This window comes from Dipteris shenzhenensis, chromosome 14, assembly GCF_047967505.1.
Source record: "Dipteris shenzhenensis isolate YYH24624 ecotype China chromosome 14, Dip_SZ_1.0, whole genome shotgun sequence".
Lineage (NCBI taxonomy): Eukaryota > Viridiplantae > Streptophyta > Polypodiopsida > Gleicheniales > Dipteridaceae > Dipteris > Dipteris shenzhenensis.
In genome coordinates, this window is record NC_141609.1 from 26541981 (window position 1) to 26563213 (window position 21233).

Sequence of the window (21233 nt, forward strand, 5' to 3'; positions counted from 1 at the left end):
TTTCCAGTATTATTTTGGTTCTCAGACTCCGTGACACCTGGACTTGTATCTTTGCATTGGCATATTGTACTCATCCCCCCATTTTGCACCCAGGGGCGGTTTTCTTGCATCTAGTTTACTTTGTATTTAGGCTCAGATTTGACATTATGTACTTTCACTTGCATTGTATTGCGTAGCACTTAGATGATATTCGACGATGCCTCTTCTTTGTGGCACGTTGATTTTGTGCTATCTTGTATGCAGATTTCTTGATGTCCCATGGGCCCATTTTGGCCTTTAGTGGACAATAATACACTTTCTTTCTTTCTTTCTTTCTCTCTCTCTCTCTCTCTCTCTCTCTCTCTCTCTCTCTCTCTCTTTCTCTCTAGCCTCAATAGCGGGATAGAGGAGGAGTTAGCTGATATAAGATGTAGCCACCAGATCCTTCCCCATGACCCTGTCCACATGGGCCTGAGATGGGAAGATGCCTCAAAACCCTTGGTTTGACGACGAGTGCAAAGAGGCAAGAGTACATCTCACACGGGAGTGAGCCCTGGGCCATTTGACGTCATATGAGGCACAACGCCATAAGAGGCGGGCCTTCCTCACACATAGGATGGATGAGATTATCATATCATTGCGAGGAGGAGATTCGACCACTGGATGGGTGCTTCTATCAGAGGAGAAGCCACCTATTCCCATTACTGATCCAGATGTATGGCACACTTATGCATGCTCTCTCTATGATGTCCCGATGTAGGCACCATCGGATGACCAGGCCCACTATCTGTCACTTGTTCACTACACAGAATGTATGGGCTGCACAACAGCAAAGCGCAGGATCATGAGGGCCATCGGACTGAGCATTTTGCACATGGGTAGGAGGGTTTAGCTCCGGTCCTAGCACATATGCTCGACCATGCTATATGCCACGGCTTCCCCCGTGCTTGGAGCACTACCAACTTTGTACCGATACACAAAGCAGGAGACCCCATCGCCAAAGACGAGATCCAAGAAATCGTGCCCCCCCACCATAGCGTGAGACAGCCCGACAAATGCAGATCCGAGATATTTTCATAGCTCACCGGAGAGCCACCACAGTGCCAGGCTTCGGCTTTAGAGTCCCAGCTCTCAATTTGCTTTGACCGAGCTCATTAGATCAGTATAGATTAGTACTTAGCAAGGGCCTTAGCACGCCCTTTGCTTCAGCCCACTGAGGCTTGTATGAGTTTGTTTTTTGTATACTTTGTCCCATAGGCTTGCGAGGCCTCCCGCGTATGTTAATACATCTCTCTCTCTCTCTCTCTCTCTCTCTCTCTCTCTCTCTCTATCTATCTATCTCTATCTCCAGCCAGACCATGCAGACTCCCACACCACGAGGCCCCGCAACGATCGTGACACAGAGCCAGTGACGCGACAGCTTAGACAGAGGGTTGATGCACAGATTACACTTGGGGATATTCCTTCCCTGTTTAGAGTTGGGGCTCCACCGATAGGGATCATTGTAGCCCTTATCAGATGTAGAGCTACGACTAGGAGATGACACAGGACCACATCTGCGGGCAGCCACCAACACTCTATCTCAGACTTTATACCCTCACTAACTCCTCCCCCTCGGTGCTGTGATGATGAGGATGTCAGTGTTGTGTAGATGATCATTATTCTGACATAACTGTAGCACTCATCACTTATCATTTGCATTCTGCATTGGAGTGGATGCTCGTTTAGTAGGTTCACCCACACAGCTTGTTTGTAGCAGGATTTTTCACAATCTCATAGACCCATTGGTCTTTCGAAGAATTTAATAAACTTTCTTTCTTTCTTTCTCTCTCTACCTCCCCTTTTAACTACTCTATCTGCTCTATCCCCCATCCTAGTTCCCTCTTCCCTACACCAATACAATGAATGTCTCAAACCCTATGTCCTAGAAAAGCTTTGATTCCATAAACTCTTTAGAAGGTCATAGGAGCAATTGGCGTTAGAATATGGAAGGTAGAAGGTGGCAATGCAAGGAAGACTACAAAAGTTTTGGTCATCTCACTTTAGTTTAGAAGTGGTGGCTTGAAAGTGGTGCTATGTCCTTAACGAATGTACTTTTTGAATTGATTATGTCCGCTTAAGCAAGTTGTGAGGATATGAAATAGATATGAAATAAAGATGGGCTGAGGATGCACACAAGAGTACAATTATGGTATCGACATAACGCAGTCAAGCTCTTTTGCTGTGGGGAGAAGTTTAGAGGCCTCTTTATTGATCTAAGTAGTTGTTGCAACCATGACACTCAAGCTTTAGCTTTTGTTGCAAGTAGGCCTAAAATCTTAAAACGAGCAACAACCGACAATAGGGGATGAGCATCTCAATGACGTGTGTAGAGAGGCTCAAGAAGGAGGAGGGTCCATGGGCAGCTATGACCATGAGGATGACGAGGAGAATGAGGATGAAGAGGTAAATCAACAACAATGGCAATTATTAGATGACAAACACAACGACAATACTCCTCTTCGGACTCTTAGAGGCCATGTGGCAAGGCCAATAGACCTTAGTACCATAGACAAAGGGACATAATAGAGATCTAGCCATATAAGGGCTAGGACCAAAGAGCACTTCTACCCTCCCGGCTTTTGGGGAGAGTACTCATATTGGAACTGGCAAGTGGCAGAAATGGCTTCTAATAACACACGGGTAGCTCGGTAATTAATCATGGCATGTGGCCCACGGTTTTGATTCGGTTTAGAGTGTGATACCTCAGGCCACACATATTCACAGATCCATGCACTATGTGGTGGTGGGGTGATCCAAGATTCTCAAGATAGTTGCTGGCTGCGCTAAGCAGTGGTAGAGGTGCTCAAATGCAAAGAAAAATCTGCCTGCAAATCATGGCAGGAATATAACTGTTATTCAATGGGATTCGCACATAACGACTTGGACAACTGGCTCAGGTGCCCCGATGAGGCACAGTGGCCACACAAAGAACAGCTCAGTCCACTTAGAGCCGGTGGCTAAGAGACAAGCAAGGCGTAAGGAATGACCACGATGGCGGGTCTAACAAGTGCAAGGCACTTGACACTTGCAAAGCATTGAAGTGATCCAATGACATGATGTGGCGACCTGCAGGGAAGAAGACATGGAAATGTCAACCCATAATGAGGCCTCCGAATTGAGAGACTGTGAATTCTTCTTCTTGGTCGCTTTGGGTTAGGATCAAGGGAGGTTGTTAGAACTGATAGGGAGGGATAAAATGCCCAACACTTTTCAAGGCGATCTTTGTTGCGCACCTAACTGCTCTACGATCATATATACTAGCGTGATACCCTTCTCTCCTTTACAGGAGTATTCTTCAGTAGCAATAGTTATGGTGTTTCTGACTCTAACTTTGAGTCCTCGTTCTCTGAAACTGTTGCCACCTCCTCCTCTTTTACTGTCAACTTGGGCACTGGAGCAGGTAATGCCAGAACTGAGGCTTTCTTAGTGTCAAGATAGGGCTGAGTATCACGTAATACCACATCCCTATAGCCAACGCCTTCTTTGACTCCTTGTCGAACAACCGATAAACTTCAGACTCTTTGTTGTACTCAACAACAATGCACTTTCTAAGCCTAGGATCGAACTTGTTCCTAGTACCTTTGTAAACATGCACATAAGTGTTAAAACTGAAAACCCTTCAAGTGCTTTGGCAAGGCCAAGGTGTGAGTCCCATATTCAAAGGGGAGAGATCCAACCATATAAGATCAGTCCAAACCCCTCGGGCTTTTAGGGAGAAAGCTCATAGTGGAAGTGGCTAGATGGCAGTGTGTGGGGCCCTCCTACATGGGTTCCAATTCAATTTCCTTTTTAGCTCATTACAGTGTCGAGTATTCATGTTTCCTAATGATATTATTTCACTCTCTTTTTGGAAAAGAATTTTTTAGCACTATGCTGACAATATTTTCAGAGATCAGGTGTTTGACTCTGTATGGTGATATGTATGCAGAATACACTATCCCTTGCCACTATCATACGAGGAGAATCCAGAGCCTGAAAATTTAAAAAGAACAATCAAGAGATTAAGAATTGAAGTGGAGAGCATTAGAAAACAGCTGCAAATTAGCCAAGAACAAGAAGCACATCCTCAAAGTGCTGACAATAGTTTTGGCATGGATGAAGATGAACTTCAAAGACTGCAGAAAGAAAATACGAGGCTTCTCATACAGGTTTTGCATGTTCTCTTGGAAGCTGTTGCTGGAGTTTGTGTACATGCGATTTTAACTGTTGTACAAATTCCTGGCTGTTATAACAGTCCACGTCTATGAAGTCTACCCACAGTACAAAATTTTGCGAAACGCCAATGGTCTTTCAAAATCAAAATGTACAATTTTATCCAAATTGGCATGATTACTCCTTGGAGTTTGTTAGTTAGATGAATGGTTTTTCGTTGCTTTGGATAATGTGGTGTGACCTTTTTGTGCCAGAATTTCCTTCACATTATTAACAAATCAACGTCAGATATTGGACCCCTGCTTGAAGTTCATTTAAAATTACTTATAAATTGTCCAACTGAAGTAAAGTACCTTTGCCAAGTCATGCCATAATTCATCAATCAGAAAAAACCATGCAATCCCATACACCTAAGAATCCCTAGAAGACCTATCCTACTGGCTCCTTAAAGTGTGGATTTTCATAATCAAATCTAATATTCATTTAGTAGAAATCACCTCCCATGGTGTGTGTGGTGGGGGTACTCCCTGACTCTCTGTATTTACTGCACCAGAGACCAGTCCTGATGTAAGTCTCGGATGACAATATTTCCTCAGCCCCTGTCCTTCTTTTCAGCCCTTCTTAATTCCCTTTCATTCTCTCTCTCTTTCTTTCTAGGTCTAAGTTGAGTTCTCTCCATTTTCACTGCTTCCTTGAGAAAATCTTGCAGGGTGGCATACTTAGGTAGCTTGTTGGTCAGCCTCATAGCTACGGGGGTGTAGGGCAGCGCGTTGGAAAACAGTTGTCTATAGCATAGCACAGCTAATACAACAGGTAGATAAACAAATATCATTGCAATCACCAACTGAGAACACAAGACATCTAGTGCGGAAGACATGCCAAGAAACAACACCCACTGTATCTCACTTCAGCACACATGCACACACAAGAAGATAGAAAACACTCACAGATCTGGGAGAGAGAACACTAAAATGTACAGCCCAAAATAGATGTATAAATCAGTACAAAAGAAGCTCCAAATGTGTACCAACACCTGTAGCAAACTCTGCTGAGAAAGCTACTACCACAAGCCTCATATGCTGCACCCTTTGTCATGACAAGAGAAATCACTAATATTGTGGTTACTAGACATTAGAACATTATTAGATATTATACGCCAATTTAATGGTGTAACATGTATTTGTATTTGTAAGCATCTCTGAAACTTAATTTGCTTGCTGGCTGAAATCAATTGTTGCTGAGAATTCAGACACTCTCTCTCTCTCACACACACAGCACAAGGGCCCAGGACAACAGTCTGGCTGGACCCCCCCAAAGGTCTTTATTACTTGAGAAATTTCTGAGTACATAAGTTCCTTGTAGAGCTGCTGTTACCAGAATTCCATACGTGAAAAGATTACAAGAGCTCTCAGGCTGATTCTTTTGGCAACATGCCAAGTGTCAGATTTTAATCTACTTTCCTAATTACATGCCCCCTAAGGGCAATTCTGGAGTCTTTGAAACGCTTGGTCATGCGAGTGATCTCCTAATCGCTCGCTCAGCTCCATATTGCTTGGCTCTTCAATCCTTGCTAGTACCTGCAACCATTAACTAAGAGCGCACAACCATGGCACCCGTTAATGGTTAGCGCTTTGCATACAAATAATAATCTGTGGACTAGTCCTAGTCACTGTGGGCATCCCCACCAAGCAAACATGTGCACATAACATAAAACAAATTCTTTGGTTGACCAAGGTCAACCCTCTTGGTCGTAATTAAGGGGATTGACCATCAGTCGAAGTGCTTTAATTATGGCCAAGTCTCTCCAACCGGGGTTGGCACATCTTGGTTAATTGAAGTTAACCCTCTTGGCATAAGCCAAGTCTTGTTGACCAAAGTCAACGCTTTGGTTCTTTGATTAACCATAGTTAACCATCTTGGCTGAAGCCAAGTCTTCGTTAGGCTTACTTAACCGAGGTTAAGTAAAATGATAATCAGAAGCACAACCACCAAAAGAAAGAACTAAGGCTTGCCTCTTTGGTGAGTCAAGGCAACATGCTTATGTTATGTAGGATGACACTGTCTTTGCAGTGGTGGAGGAGGTTGCTTGTATAAGTGACACTATTGATTGCAAGGGGGAATCCATGTGCATGCTGGAAATATGTTGTCTTATGCTTCTACTTTTGAGAGGACAATGAGTTTTTTTAACAAGAAAGTGATATATTCCATTCAAAACGAATCATACAACAGGTGGGAGAGAAAGTACTCTATCCCTAGCCTCAACAATGTGGCAAAAAAGCCATGGTGGTGGTCTAAAATGCCACGACATCCCAAAAGGGGTCAAATGAAAAAATAATGAGCAGTCCCATGTCCTCATGAAGGATAAAAGTCTCCCACGAGCTGCCAAAGAGGTGCCTGTACACCGTTCCCACTGACTCCTAAGAGTGAAGATAATCTCCGCCCAAATGGAAGCAAGAATGTCGGCCTCCATGCATAAATGACCCCCAAGGACAAAAGAACAACGCGAACACCATATTCGCCATAGGGTAATGCTAGAAATCACCTCCCAAGCTGAACTTGCAGGTGAAGTAGGCGTGGAATCCTGAGCTGGTACTGGTTTAAAAAGTAAGTCCTGTGGCTCCATGATGCTAACATCAGTGGGACCCCGTCTTTGGCGACACTGCATGAAGAAACCGTGGTCTCCTGGCTCTGACTCATAGAGGGCAAAGGCTCCAGATCCTCTCCCCCAAAGGGCAACACCCCATGTCATCAGAAAGGACTCGGATGTAACATATGAGAGCAACCTGAAGATACCTATCCATACCACTCTAGAGCTGGGGCAGAGAGCTGGGGCAGCTCCATAAACAATGCTTACTAGATTCCTCTGCAAGCTGACAACGCATACACAAGGAGGGTCTACCCATCTGCTGAAGCCAAGTACCCACAGGTATACCCCTATGAATAGTGAGCCAAAGGAAGTAGGAGACTTTCCTGGCTCTACTGATGCCCCAAAAGTGAGTCCAGTAGCTCTGCAAGAGCTCTGCAGTAAGTCCCTGTGCGTGCCAATGCTGTGAGGCAGATGGTAGGTGATGAGAGTCTCTCTGCTGAAGCCTGTAACCTGCCCTCGTCGAGTACTGGAAAAAAGGAAGAGAACGAGCGCCTGCCACCGGAGCAGGCCACGCCCACTCACCTGGGTCCCAGTCGAGCTCCGCAAGAGGTCGACCCTGAAAAATCCAAAGTCTCCATCTAGGATCCTCTGCAATGGTCAACCTGGACGGATCTGTGGCCCATTCCTTACCCAGGCAGCCAATGATCCTGACTCTCTGCCAAAGGAGCTCCTGTCGATCCAGTGGCTGAGTGGGATACAATCTGTGAGAGGAATCTGTCTCAAAATAAGTAAACGGTGCCGGTCCTAAACGAACTCCAATGCATAGCCCAGACTCACTAAAACAACCTGACCAAGTAGAGATGGGATGAACATAGTCTGGATCTGTAAGCATATCCCTCCACCTCTCAGGAATAGCTCTCATGATCAGTAATCTAGTGGCAGCAATCTGTCCAAGTGGCCCGTGTCTATCTCTGATCACCTCCTCTGACATCTCCACACCTCCCCTAAACCAATCTCCGACTGTCACAACCCCTTGAGCATGCCATCTGGCCAAAGGAGTCCTAAGTTCTGTACCAGGGGAAGATCCCTGATACCGAACCAGGGGGTTATGATATAGTGGCTGTCGGGCAATTTCCTCTCTGGAGGAGGGAACTGCTCTGATGAGGTGTTGTCTAAAATGATCCCATATCTGAATAAGCCTCTTCACTAGTGGTGAGGAAGGCTGAGAATGCTGGTCCGTCAGGAAGATGCAACTGACTCTACCTGCCCACACTGGCCTGCTGCTCTGGGGGTGCACTGGTGAATCCCATGCAGTAGGAACTGCTTCCACGGCTGATCTCCTGGAATCAAACCTCTAACAAGAAGTTTGACTAAAAGGGCCCTGCTCTGCATCTCAGGATCAAGAACTCCAAGTCCTCCCTGCGAGGCGGGTAAAATGATAGTATCCCATGAAACCCTGGCCCTAGTGTCCTCAGAACCATCACCACCACTCCACAGGAAGTTCCGGAGCAATCTCCTCACTGACGGATCGAGTCAGCATGAAAGCACCAACATGACGCAACATGAGGACAATGAGTTTGGTGCAGGGTTGTAATGAAAGGACACACATGGTATTTAAACATTGGTGTTTGAAGGCATTGGCTCATTAGAAAGAGCGATTTTGAAAGCAGCAAATCTATTTCATGGTATAGGTCTCATGACATTATGAAAGTGCAAAATGTTCCAATATATGTGTGTGCTTGGGATGTTAATGAATTTAAAATCTATTCTTGTTAAACCTATGCTAGTAGTGAACGAGCATAGAGGTTCCATTTTTGTAATGCCTCTAGTGCAAATGAGCAAGCTTTTGCAACTTGAGGGAATGGGTTTTCAGAAGCACAATGACAACAAGTGTGGTAAATTTGATGTATTTGGTCAGGCTCATCTTGCAAAGGATGGAGTTGAAGAAAGATGAATGCAATTACTTTGAATAGTTGGTCATTCCATTGCAGAATGTCTTAAAAGGGTGTCCAATTCTAAAAAACGAAAGGGCACTCTAGATTGTAATTTTATTACAGATATATCAGAGAACTAGAAGTCCCCAAAACTGTAGAGATATACAATGATATCTATCATCCAATATAGCTAATCGTCCATCACGGCATCAAACATTGTTGGTGTCCACTTCTCCATACTTGTGGAGGCAAGCTGATGAACGTGTACAGGATTCAACCACACTGATTAAGCCCTCTTTGTGGGGCTGCAATATCAAGACCGTCAACTCTAGAGGCATGGGATACAGGTTTGTAATATCAAGGTAGTTCCATGGCCCGAGCCCATGAGGGCTCGCCAGTCCTTGCATTATTGGGGCTTAGAGGGCTGGGATCTAGGCTGGGATCTAGGTTTATTTCTAGGCTTAGGCATTGATGAAGAGGTGCAAAGGCAAGCCATGAGAGGGTTTGAAAGGAAGGGTCCCTTGTGAGATACATGGCACCAAGAAAAGAAGCCGAATGGCAAGTATTGGGCATGGAGAAGTGTTCTAGAGAGAGTTCCAACTAAGAAGAACTAAAAATAAAACAATAAAAAAATTTGAGGTGCCACCAGGGCCTAGCTAGGGGTCTAACTCACACACACACACACACCCTCCTCAACCACCAAGCTAGGGCCCAACTAAGAAGAATTGGGAAAAAATATATGGACGAGTTCACATAGAGAAAAAACGAGGGAGCTCTATGTAGACCTGTCCATGGCTGGGTGGAAATGATTGAAGAGTCTTCATTACATTTCCCCTGGCCCCACTGAAGAGGCTGAATCCTACAAAGGAGGGAAGAGAGCTGCTGAATTGAGAAAGAGGCGGGGAAAAAGGGTACGGCCTTGCCCTTACCTAGGGGTTTATAGCTAGGACTGGGGCCAGAAGTAGTACGAGAGCCGGAAGGAACTAGGGTGATCTTGCTATCTGCGAACAGGTGGGGTGGGAGCGTTGGGGGAGGGGGGGATGGGTGACTAGGGTGATGATGACAGCATGGGGGGCAGGGGGAAGGGAGGGGGGGGAGGGGAGAGACCGGATGTGGGAAGGGGGAGGGAGGAGGGTGAGGAGGACATCCACCAGTCATTAATGAGGGAGGAGGGTGAGGAGGACATCCACCAGTCATTAATGAGAAGGAGGCTCGATGACGTGTGGGTGCCTGGGAACTTTGGGACTTCACCTCTCCAACAGTGGATTGACAGATTGATGAGGGGCACCGAGAGAAGAGCTTCTCCTTCTTTAGCTATACAACTAGAAATGCTCGGAGGTTTCAGCTCAGCAGTAGAGGTTGGAGGCTCTCCAGAGAGCCTCATTGGGATAGTTTTCAGATTTTCGTAGTTGTGCGGAAAAACTTTTGGCGTAGGCTTTGGAAATCCCTTAGGAATAGAAAGGTCACTCTTTTCTTTTGGCTTTCTATTCATGGAGGGATTGCAGTGAACTTGTGGAGATTTAGGTTTGGGGCTGACCCTACTTGTCCTCATTGTCACATTGCAGTTGAGTCAGTATAACATTGCCTTTGGGAGTGCAGAAAGGTGAGGACGATCTAGAAAGGTGTTGCTAGGATTTTCAGTATCTTTCATACAGCACCTTTCTATATGACCTGGGGTTCAGTGGCTTGGTTATCTCTTACCGGCCCTCAGGTGTTTTTCAAGGGACATGATCCAAATCCAGCTCTCATTGTACGGCGACACTCAGTGGAGTCTTGTTCCCTCCAGGATGTTCCCTTCACTCCTTTCAGAGTTGCTCATGCCTCAGTAGACACGTCTTGGGAGATTCTGGCTAGCATTGTAGCTTGGCATATTTGGAGAGCTAGGTGTACAGAGGCGATGGAGGGTATTCAGGTCCACCCTTCCCAGGTTATGGCCAGTATTTGGACCAACACAGTACACACTCTGATGGCCATATGGGCGAGCATGTAGGGATCCTCCAGAGCAGCTACTTCCAGGAGAGTTACTTTTTTCTAAGTTTGGAGAGAATCTCCTTTATTCTCTGAGTCTCCCTCAAGATTGAGGTGGCATTTTCAGCCCCCGCCTTGGCTTTTTATTAGCTCGCTGTAGCCTCCGAGTGCTCAATTGCTTCTGTAACCAGTTGCTGCTCTGCGGGGGACCAAGATGCTCGGGTCCCCTACTTCGAAGGGAGCTAGTGGAAGGGTAGACGTCGCACCCTCCGGGGAAGATGGGCAGCATGCTTGGGGGGCTCATGTCTGCCTCTCCTGGGAGTGGGAGGGCTGCCTGCGCTCTCCTCTTCTGGTTGGCCCACTGCCTATGGCTCTTCGCGGCCCACCTACTCGGTTTCTTTTTCTAAATTTCCACCTTAGTCTGGGACTTCTTTGCTACTGGTGGAGTTGCGGGGTCCTATCCGCTTTAGGCTCCCTTTGTTGTCTCTGCTCGTCCTTCTGAGGGAGAGGAGAGGCCCGACCCTGATTTTAACCTCTAGGCAATCTTGGGTCAGGTGGTCCATCTACTTGCAACGTAGACACTGTTCTAGTAACCTAGATACCTCTAGCCTTTGTGGGAGCATTCCCTTCTCAAGGGTCTTAAGGAGAATCACCTCTGAAAGAGACTCCAGGTCCTCTACGATCATCGTGAGCCGGGGGACACCATCATCAGCCACTATTGGAGCTGTAGTATCTATGGGGGACTCTTGCACGGTACTAGAGGCTTGACTGATGGAGGGAAGGATGACTTTGTACTTTGTCAGAGGCCTGGAAATTGAAGCATCATTGGAAAACCAAGGAGAATGGCACTCTGCTCCCCAAGTGCCAGGGTGGTGGCGGGGGAACCCAGCTGGAGGAGGAAGACACCTCTCTCGTAGATGGTAACCTCCTAGATGTGGTCCCCTTCTAGTGCCAAGCTTGCCCGATTCTAGTCATAAACCTGTCTCCTCATGTGTGTGAGGCCAACTATTCTACCTACTACGGCCCTCTCCTAGAGTGAATGCAATGCATGCTTCACCTGTTGCTCATTCGGAGAGAGGAGAACCTTAACGGCTGGGGGATTCAATGGTTATGGCTGACATATCATTGAAAGGAATGTTCTGCTCAAGCTGAGGTAACATGACCTTGAAATCTTTTGTTCCTTTAGAGGACCAACAATTGTAAATGATCTTTATTGTGCTTTATGTATATGGGCAAATGGATGTAATCCCAAGGTCGTCAGTGAGGGTGATTTTCGTGACAAGGTGGGTCTAAAGGCCAAAGGCCTATGTGTTCCTAATTACAAATTATGCCTCGGGGCAAATGGTTTTAAAGAATACCAAGAAGGGGTAAAAGGGGCACCTAAGTGCAGCCTAGATTAACGGACGATGTATTGGCCTTTATGTATATGGCTGTCGATTAGGGTGATTTGCCTGACTAGGTGGGTCTAAAGGCCAAAGGTGGGCTACATGTTTCTAATTACAAATTGTGCATGGGAGCAAATGGATTTGAAGAATCCCAAGAAGGTGTAAAAGGGGCACCTAAGTGCAGCCTAGATTAACGGACGTGGCATTCTAGGACCATCTAGGAAACTAATGGGCTTTCTAAAAATGGAACATGTGATGAAAAGAATTATGTGAAATCAATCGAGAGTTCGTTTTGTAAAGCGTGGCTGGGAGGAAAGTTATAAGCAATCACCCGTGATCTTAGCTCATACTTGGAAAGTTACAAGTGATCACCCGTGATCTTAGCTCACACTTGGAAGAAAATGTGCATAATAATAACCAATGAACTTTGAAAAGTAAGGTGACTTTTAGCATTGCCAAAGCCATGTGAAAGTCTCATGAAGCCTAATTTGATGTCTTGTTTTCCAAGACCCGCAAATGTGGATGCTTATTTCCTCCCCCTTCTCCTCTTCCTTTTGACTCATAGATTGGATGAGGACGAGATAATAAGGATATGGTTTCTTTGACTTGGAGCCTCCCTCTCTTCAAAATCCCCGTAGGGGGTTGCATAGGTGTCCATAAGGTCCTACTGGCTCTTGTTATGGGGTCGAGAATTGGAAGGTTTAGGGACAATCCCTATGGGGGATTTCTTGGTGACCAGAATTTGTAGGCGAAGGATTGGCAGTGTGTAGGGCTCTTGCGATGCGATAAATGGTCTCAATATCTTCTCATGTCCAAAATAGAAAGGCCAAGCATCTCTGATCTCCAAAACAAGACATTACTGATTTCATCCCGAAAAGGACACTGGAACCGTCCTTTTGTCTCCTAGCAGGGACTACACTAAAGATCCAATAATCCTCAATCTTGAGCTCCTAAACGTGACATACCAGACCCATCCTTTGGTTAATTTTGAAACCCTGAAATGACTCAAGGCAATTCTCAGTAATTGTGACGTGGATCTAAAGTATTCAAGAGTCCATTTCACAAACATGAAATATTGGTGAAAATGATATGCTTTATATACTACATTTGTGTGTCTTCTATGTTTTCTTAACATTATATTTCACAATTGATCTAGTCACGTTTTGGAAGACCGAGAATGAAAAATAATGAACTTTTTCTTACTTGAGTAAGTGACTTGATGGGTTCATGTTTTCATTTTCTTCTATTGTACATTATTTGAAATAGTGTGACGTGGCAGATTGGAATTCTAACCTTGTTGTTCTAACGCACAGATTCATTGCCTTGAGGATTCCATGATGCGGCAAATTGGCTACATGGATAACAAGTAAGGCCGTTTCACGCACTCATAAACAATAATAACATTCTTGTGAATTTCTAGTTCAATACTTAGTTACAAACTGACTAATAGATTTTAGCCCCTGGTCTAGCCTTGTAGGCTAGTTTGTGTGCTAGTGTGCACATTGTGTACTATTAGTTCATTAGCATAGTATCAACCTTAACCGTAAATTTGCTCCATGGGTTGACCAAACTAGGGCTTTAGGGTTAGCCCTCAAAGTGACGTATTATCACCTTTCACTCGTACTTTCTCTTGCACATGAGTGCTACTACAATAACACATCTCTTTTTTCAGCTGTAGCTGTTGTATTTCTGCACTACCGCCTCCATGCAAGCTATCAGTGTATCAGAGCAGACTTTGAGACCTAAACCTGTGCATTCCATCTTGTTTTGGAAGCCTTCCATCGCACAAGAAAAGGAGTTCTACAGCTTAAGAGGAACTGTATGACCAACCGCTACCTGCAGCAGCAGTCTGTGAACTTTGGAGAAGTTTGGAGCTTCCTAGAGCTGCTTTTTGCCAATGCAACTTGATTTGGAGCTTCCTAGATCTGTTTTTTGCTAGTGCAACTTCATCTATAGCTTTCTGAAGTTGCTTACAGCTGCTTCCGTCATGTTGATAGTCGCAATCGACCTATCACAGGCTATATGCCACCACAGCAGCCTCGTACATTGATGCCCCCCTCCCAGAGTTGATGCTCCTACTTGTTCCCACTCTGAGAGCCCATAGACCTCTCATTGTGTACCGATGCTCTTGTGATTCAGGACTTTGGGTTTCCTTTTGTACTGACCATGGGTGTTGATGCCTGCTTTGTGATTCCACCTTCGGCTCATTGTATCAGTTTCTCTATTAGTCTGATAGACCCTTTTGGTCTTCTGAAGACTTTTAATAAAATTTATTTCTATGCGACCTCTTTTGAAGCTTTTCTCAGCTGTTGTGAGCTGATTTCTGCTGCACAGTAGCTGCTGCAACACTTTTGAGCTCAGCTGTTACAGTTTTGGAGCTCTTACAGCCTTCCAAACAGTTTTCTACAAGCGCATTTGTGGTAACCTTTATAAGTGTGCACTTATGAGCTACATCTATGAAATTTTCTGCTGTTTAGCTCCACAACAGGGAAATTTTGTGCATTCTTCTAGAGCGTCCATTTGCAAAAGCACATTTCAAAGTGTTTTGGTACTAGTCTTCTTGGTTCGTGAGCTCTGCCTCAATTTTGAGGTTCAATTGAGCTTCCTTTTGCTGTTTAGACTGGTTAGAGCATCTCAGTTTTATGCAGTTCTGAAGCTCTCAGGAAGGAGTTGACTTGTAGTGGACCATTGCTTCAGTCTGGGCTTTTGTAATTGTTGGACTTGTTGTGCAGTTCATTTCCACAAAGTTTTTGGGTGCCCTTCTCTGGCATATTTTCCTTCGTACCTTGGGTTTTGTTTGTAGGTCGTCTCATTTGTAGCATTGTGCAGGCAACCCATCTTTTGGTTCTTGGATTTTGTGCAGGCATTGTGTGGTCAGAATTAGGCATCGCACTTGCCTCATGTTGTCATTTGATTCAATCAGTTTTCTTGGGGTTCTTTGCATTTGTACCATATCTACAATGCAAACAATGACCTTTTGGATATGCTTGCTTCTGAAGGCAAGCTTGGTGGCGCCAACTATCCCATGTGATCATACATGATGCATCATGTGTTGGCGGCCAAGAACTTATTGTAGGTTTTGAGGTGAGACCTCCGTCACAAGCAATTGCTACCACTACACCCATTCGTTATCATCTGCCAGTGCTGCCCAAGTGCCTCCAACTCAAGATTAGGTCAATAGGGAAGACAAAGATGCTCAAGCTCTTGCCTTAATTACATTATCAGTTATCCCTCACATCAGGTCTTGCAAGACTGCAAAGGAAGCTTGGGATAAGTTAGCCTCATTGTATCAAGTATACAATGCACGTGTTGCATAAGCAATTAGATGGTTTAAACATGGACGAAGGGAAAAGTATGGATGCCTATTTGATGAAGGTCAAGGACTTCAAAGGGCAATTGGCCAACGTTGATGAGGTTGTGCCAGACAGTCAGGTTGCGTCCACGATGCTGTGTGGACTTCTTGACTCATATCAGGGGTTTGCTACCACATTGATGTTGGTTGCCATTAGCAAAACCAACCAATTACAGTTTTGACCAGCTGGTCATTCTATTGTTGCATGAACAACAAAGCCGTGCTAATTGGGATTCGGAATGCCTCTATCTCAAGTGATCACGCTTTTACTACCCTTTATAAGGATAATGCAAAAATAGTAAAGCCTAGTGGTAAACCCAAGCATAATGGTGGTGGTACTTTGGACACTAATAAGATTGCATAAACAAAAAAGAAGGGATGTAATTCTTGCCGGAAATAAGGTAATGATATCTCTGAATGTCGAAAGCGCGTAGAATCAGAGAGAAAGAAGCAGCAGTCTAGCTTTGCATGCTTCTCTTCTCATGAGAAGGATGAATTAGCCAATGCTGCTCACCATGATTGGGGATTTTGTGGTTACATGTCAGTATAGTCCTCCTATTCATGATTCTTGCATGGCAGTTTCTGATGCATTCAGCACGTAGAGTATTTCGACAGTAGTGCTTCTAAGCATATCACTTCTTGCAAGAAGTTCTCTCTCTCTCTGTGTCATGCACTGAAGGAGGGCACAATGACTTGTGCCTATAATGCATCTTATGCCGTGAAGGGCATTGGCCAAGTTGAACTTGCTATAACATCAAGTGATCCTATCTCTCTACAAGATAATTTGTATATTCTAGGAGAAGAATCTCACATCCATTTCAGCTATAGTACTTTTGGATATAGAGTTATCTTTGACCATCTATGGTAATGCCATTGCTAGTGCTGGGACATTGACATGGGTCTATCAAAGTAGCAGCATAAGTATTTATGTGGAAGAAAGATGCAGAAATGCAGCTAGAGAGGGAATGTACTTGTCATTAGAGAGAGAACGTTTTGCACAATGAGCTACAATGGATTGCAAGGAGCAAGTGATGGAAAAACTCTGCCCTTCACTACTGAGAAAACTACTTGGAAGATACAACCCAAGGCAGGAACGTCACCATGGAATACTACACACAAAGGTAGACAACTGTGCCTATGGATGAGTGCAAATAGAAGCTGAACTGATCCTCTAAATGGTTCGCAAACTGAAGTAGAATTGCACCTCAAAATGTGTACAATACAAGGGAAAATGACCCGATTTATAGGAGGGGGTAGGCTGCCAACCTAACCGACGTAACCCGACTAACCCAACCCTAGTCAGGTGGGCTGACCCAACCCCATTGGTTCGGTGCTTGGCTGGCTTGACTGGCCCCAACCAGCCAGCCCTAAATACCCCTTTGACCAGGCCTTAACCAGGCCATAAACTACGCCTTGTTCCATCCCTTAACTCAGCCTATCTACCCTAGCTAACTGCCCCCAACTGATAGTATATTGTACAGCCACATCTCGTGTTACGACCATTTGGTGCGTCATTGCCATAGCAGCCCATCATCATTGGCAAGTACAACACCTTGACATCAAAACTGCTTTCCTTCATGGAGATTTGCAAGAGGTCTATGTCTCTCAGCCACCTAGTTTTTTTTTCTTCAATAAAAATTCTTCTACTAGTATGAAAGAAATCCACACGCATAAACTTAGAAGCGGAAATACATCATGCGAAGCGTGAGAGAAAAAGGCTCCTAAAAAAGAGCTTAAAAAAGCCAGGGTGGAGGCTGAAAATGCCACCTCATCCTTGTAGTAAACTCTGAGAAGAAGGGAGAACCCCACGATTCTGTAAGGAAGATAGTCCTCTAGGCAGTGTCTGCCCCAAATGAACCTTGCATGGTACCCCAAATGGCCATCAGAGTATGAATAGTATCCGTCCAAATACTGGCCAAAGTGTGAACTTGAGATCCATCCATAGCCTCCGTGCATTTGGCTCTCAAAATGTGCCATGCTGAATTGCTAGCCGGTATCTCCCAGGAGGAATCCATAGAAACATGCATAGCTCTGAAAGGTGAGGTAGAAACAACATCCAAAGAGCATGACTCGAGTATGTGTTATCGGATCGAGAAATCCCTTGAAGAGTCATGCCTCTCGTAGAACACCTAACGCCCCAAGTGCTGAAAATTCTGGCAAACCCCTTCCAAACTATCCTTGCCTGTCTACAATCCCATAAGCAATGTATGGATCGACTCCGCTTTCGACATGCATCGAGACAAGTAGCATCTACCCCAAATCTGGTTCTCCACAGGTTCACTGCTCCACAAAACCTAAAATCCTCATAGGATGAAAAAGAAACTCGAGCAAAATGTATATGTGGATCTGGATAGCCAACCTCTTGAGTGCACACCAAAGACAAGGGCACCCTCACCTGCATGGCAAAGGGCAATAACCTGCAAAGGAATTCCCACTCTCGAAAAAGCCCCCATCAGAGCAAGTAATATGCATATAATCTGCCTCAATGACTCCACTGGTATGGCTGCATCAATCTGCTCAATCCTCTCTGCACTTCCCTTGAGGTGACTCACCAAGCAAACTCTGTTATCTTCTGGCAGCTTTTTGAATGCTTTCCAGGAACCCATAGAAGAGGTAGGGTTTTCTTTCCGAGAGAAAGGGGGAACTCTTCGAAGAGCTCCTGAAGCTGGTTCAAGATTTCAGGATAGCAGCCATAAAAGGGGAGGAAGGAAACACTGAGGTAAAGATCAATCTGGTTCTGCCTATCCAATCTCCTCCTGATGAGGGTGTACACGGCTGAATGCAGCGAATGACGAAGTCCTTCCACACCTCTTGCCCCAACAAAAGTCCCTCGCCACCACCTTGTAGAGTAAGGCTATGCACTGCAAGTCCGGACCAATAATCTTAAGACCCTCTTCCCGAGTGGGAAGAATGACTGTATCCCAAGCCACCCTAGCTATTATATCTATCGTGCCATCAAGCCCACTCCAAAGAAAGTTTCTTATAGGCCTCCTGAGCTGAGCGATACAATCCCTAGCACAGCTCCAACAAGAGCAAACAACCAAGCTATGGCAAGGATGTGATTGACAATCATTGCCGTGGATGCTAAGTCAAGTCTGGCTGAACTCTAGAAAAGGAGTTTTCTCATCATGCTCTCCAACACGGTAGCAAACTATTGCGAAGGAAAGAAACCCAAGCCGACCTGGCATCCCAAATACTTGACGGGAATACCCCTCTTGACCCAAGTGAACCCAATATCCATCCCCCAATCCGGAGTGTCCTCATCACAGACCGAAAAATCATTGGATTTATTCCAATTAATATGTGCATTATAAATCCAAAATTGTCCTGAAAGAAGAGAGCGTCTGCGGAGTGGCATCCAAAAAAACAGATGTATCATAAGCCAACTCACTATCTAGAAGCTCTTTTTCCCGTCTGATGAGAAGTCTCAACCCAAGAATGTCAACTTGAGATCTAAAAAATATGCTCATAGCTTCAGCCACAAACAGAAAGAGATAAGGGGCTAGAGCGCATCCCGGCCGGACTGATCTAGAAATTTGAAGCCTCTCTCCCCCGACTCCACCAATAAGTACCTGGTTGTCGGCTGATCTATAGAGAGAGGAAAGCCCTCTGATCCAAGCATCTGTAAATGCAAAACGGTGAATGATGCCTTCAAGAAAATCGCAATCCACCCTATCATATGCTTTCTCAAAGTCTAGGAGTAGAATGGCAAGCCTCTAGCTGCTCTGCCTAGCCCATTTGGAAGCCTCCCAAAATGAGAAAATGTTGTAAAAAATGCTTTGTTCGTGCACAAAACCCATCTACATATCATAAATAAGATTTGGAAGAAAGGGATGTAAATGCAAACGGATGGCTTTAGCCAAGATTCTGTAGAAAGTTACCAAAAGAGTGGTAGGCCTCCTTTGGGACACCAAATTTCTACTACCTTTTTTGCGATGAGATGGATGAGACGCTCTGTAAATGAATCAGGCATCTTCACGAAGGCCCACGACCCAAGTTTGAAGCTTTTCGGCAAGCTTTACACATGATTCAATTTGTTACGTGATTCTACCCCCTAGAGAGAGTGAATATGAAGTGGACATGGAATTTGAGGATGTGTATACCGCTGATAAAGACAACCAAGAATTATGTACTTCACCACGTTAGATAGCTGAGACTTCATAGGGATTAGCTGCAATGTGGGCTCATAGATGATGAGCTTATGAACCAGGTTTCAGAGCAGGTGTCTTTGTATTAGGCACCGAGACAAACCCCCCACAAAAACTGACTGAACATAGATCACACAGACTCAGAGAGAACCAAAAGACTACACAGCCCAAAACAGACTGAACTTAGAACTGAACTTCCCCCCAAAACTCAGAAAACAGTCAGCCTCAGAATACTATGAACCCACAGCCCACACTCCTAAGCTTCCATCAAGAACAACAGCTCATAATTCCTGCAAAGCTGCAACAGCGCCTCCTCCTCTCCCTCTGTATCAGTATCCAGAAATCTCCCGCGATCAAATCAACATAAGATCACAACCATGTCAAAGAGGCTTTCGATTCCTTTAGGATAGCTTCTCTTCCCTCACAAAGCAGAAGATCAGTGATTGACGAACATCTGCAGCAAGCATCAATTGCCTAGCTCCTTTAGGACAACCATCATCGATGAAGGTCACGACCCATTGCGCCTTAGCCTGCAATTCCTTGGTCCCTCTATCTCTTTGCATACGGAGTTCATGGAGTGTCTATCACCCAAAATCCTTCAGCTAGCAGACAACGATACACAGCTATGCCTTAAGCTGTGCTAATCCATAGATCATCACCAACTATGCACAAACCCAACGGAAGACACTTCCAGCAATAGCCCTACTGCCTTCATTTCTCACGGAGAGACTAGCTCACATTTATAGCGTCACCCGCACAGCCACGTAGCTTTCTCAATCAGAAAAAAAACAGAGCCCTTCCATATGATCTCAGCCAGACCACGATTCTCTGCATCACCTCACGTGCAAACAACGACTGTCCTACCTATGTAGTAGCTATGCTCAGCCAACGAACAACAGCTCGTAATCTCTGGAGATCCCCAGCGCCAAGGTCTTCTCAGCGCACACACCCTCTTTCATATACGAGAGCCCCTCCATTTTTCGTCGTTCAGCCTTCTCCTCTCGGAGCCCCCCTTGCATCGTAGATCCTTCCAGCGTAAAACCGAATCAGCTCCCAGTCGCTATCTCCACGTAGCTCTAGCTCACAGCCTAGAAGCTCCCCTTCATCCATCACGTAGCCACCTTTGCATGAGCAAGATGCCTTCCCAATCAGTCCAGCCACCTCAGCCTAATTTGCCACCTCATCAGTGACATTTTACCACTCTCAAGACATTTCCCCCAAATCACATTAAATGCACATTTTGGACCTTTAGTCACACAATTCCCACACACATTAGCATGCACATTAAAGCTTGCATGCAACCCCGTACACACACATGAAAAGCCCTTTGACATGGACACCATAACATATCAAATTCTTGTAACATGCAAGTGCACATTGACTCAGGAAAATATAAAAAACCCCTTCATGACTTGACTTTACATGACCCCAAAAACATTTCGCTTGACCACACATTGGACACCCTTGCTCTGGAAGTCTGGTACAACCACATTGCATTTCATCATTTCCCATGAAGTCCTTGCAAAACATACTTTATTGTCTCAAAAAAACTATACATCAGTCCATCATGCTTGTGAAAGAAAAATCCACAAATGGATGGATGAAGGGGAGCTTCTAGGCTGTGAGTTGGAGCTACGTGGAGATGGCGGTTGGGAGCTGATTCGGTTTTACGCTAGAAGGACCTAC

The 21233-nt window shown here is 45.1% G+C and overlaps 1 protein-coding gene across 1 annotated transcript in view; it reads left to right on the forward strand.

The window, feature by feature from the left end:
- Window positions 1-21233, forward strand: part of LOC147894395 (uncharacterized) — a 123460-nt gene that overhangs the window by 16392 nt on the left and 85835 nt on the right. The window contains exons 4-5 of the mRNA XM_087385302.1: window positions 3950-4169; window positions 13361-13413. Of these exons, the coding sequence (XP_087241428.1) occupies window positions 3950-4169; window positions 13361-13413 (273 nt within the window). The remainder of the gene's footprint in view (window positions 1-3949; window positions 4170-13360; window positions 13414-21233) is intronic.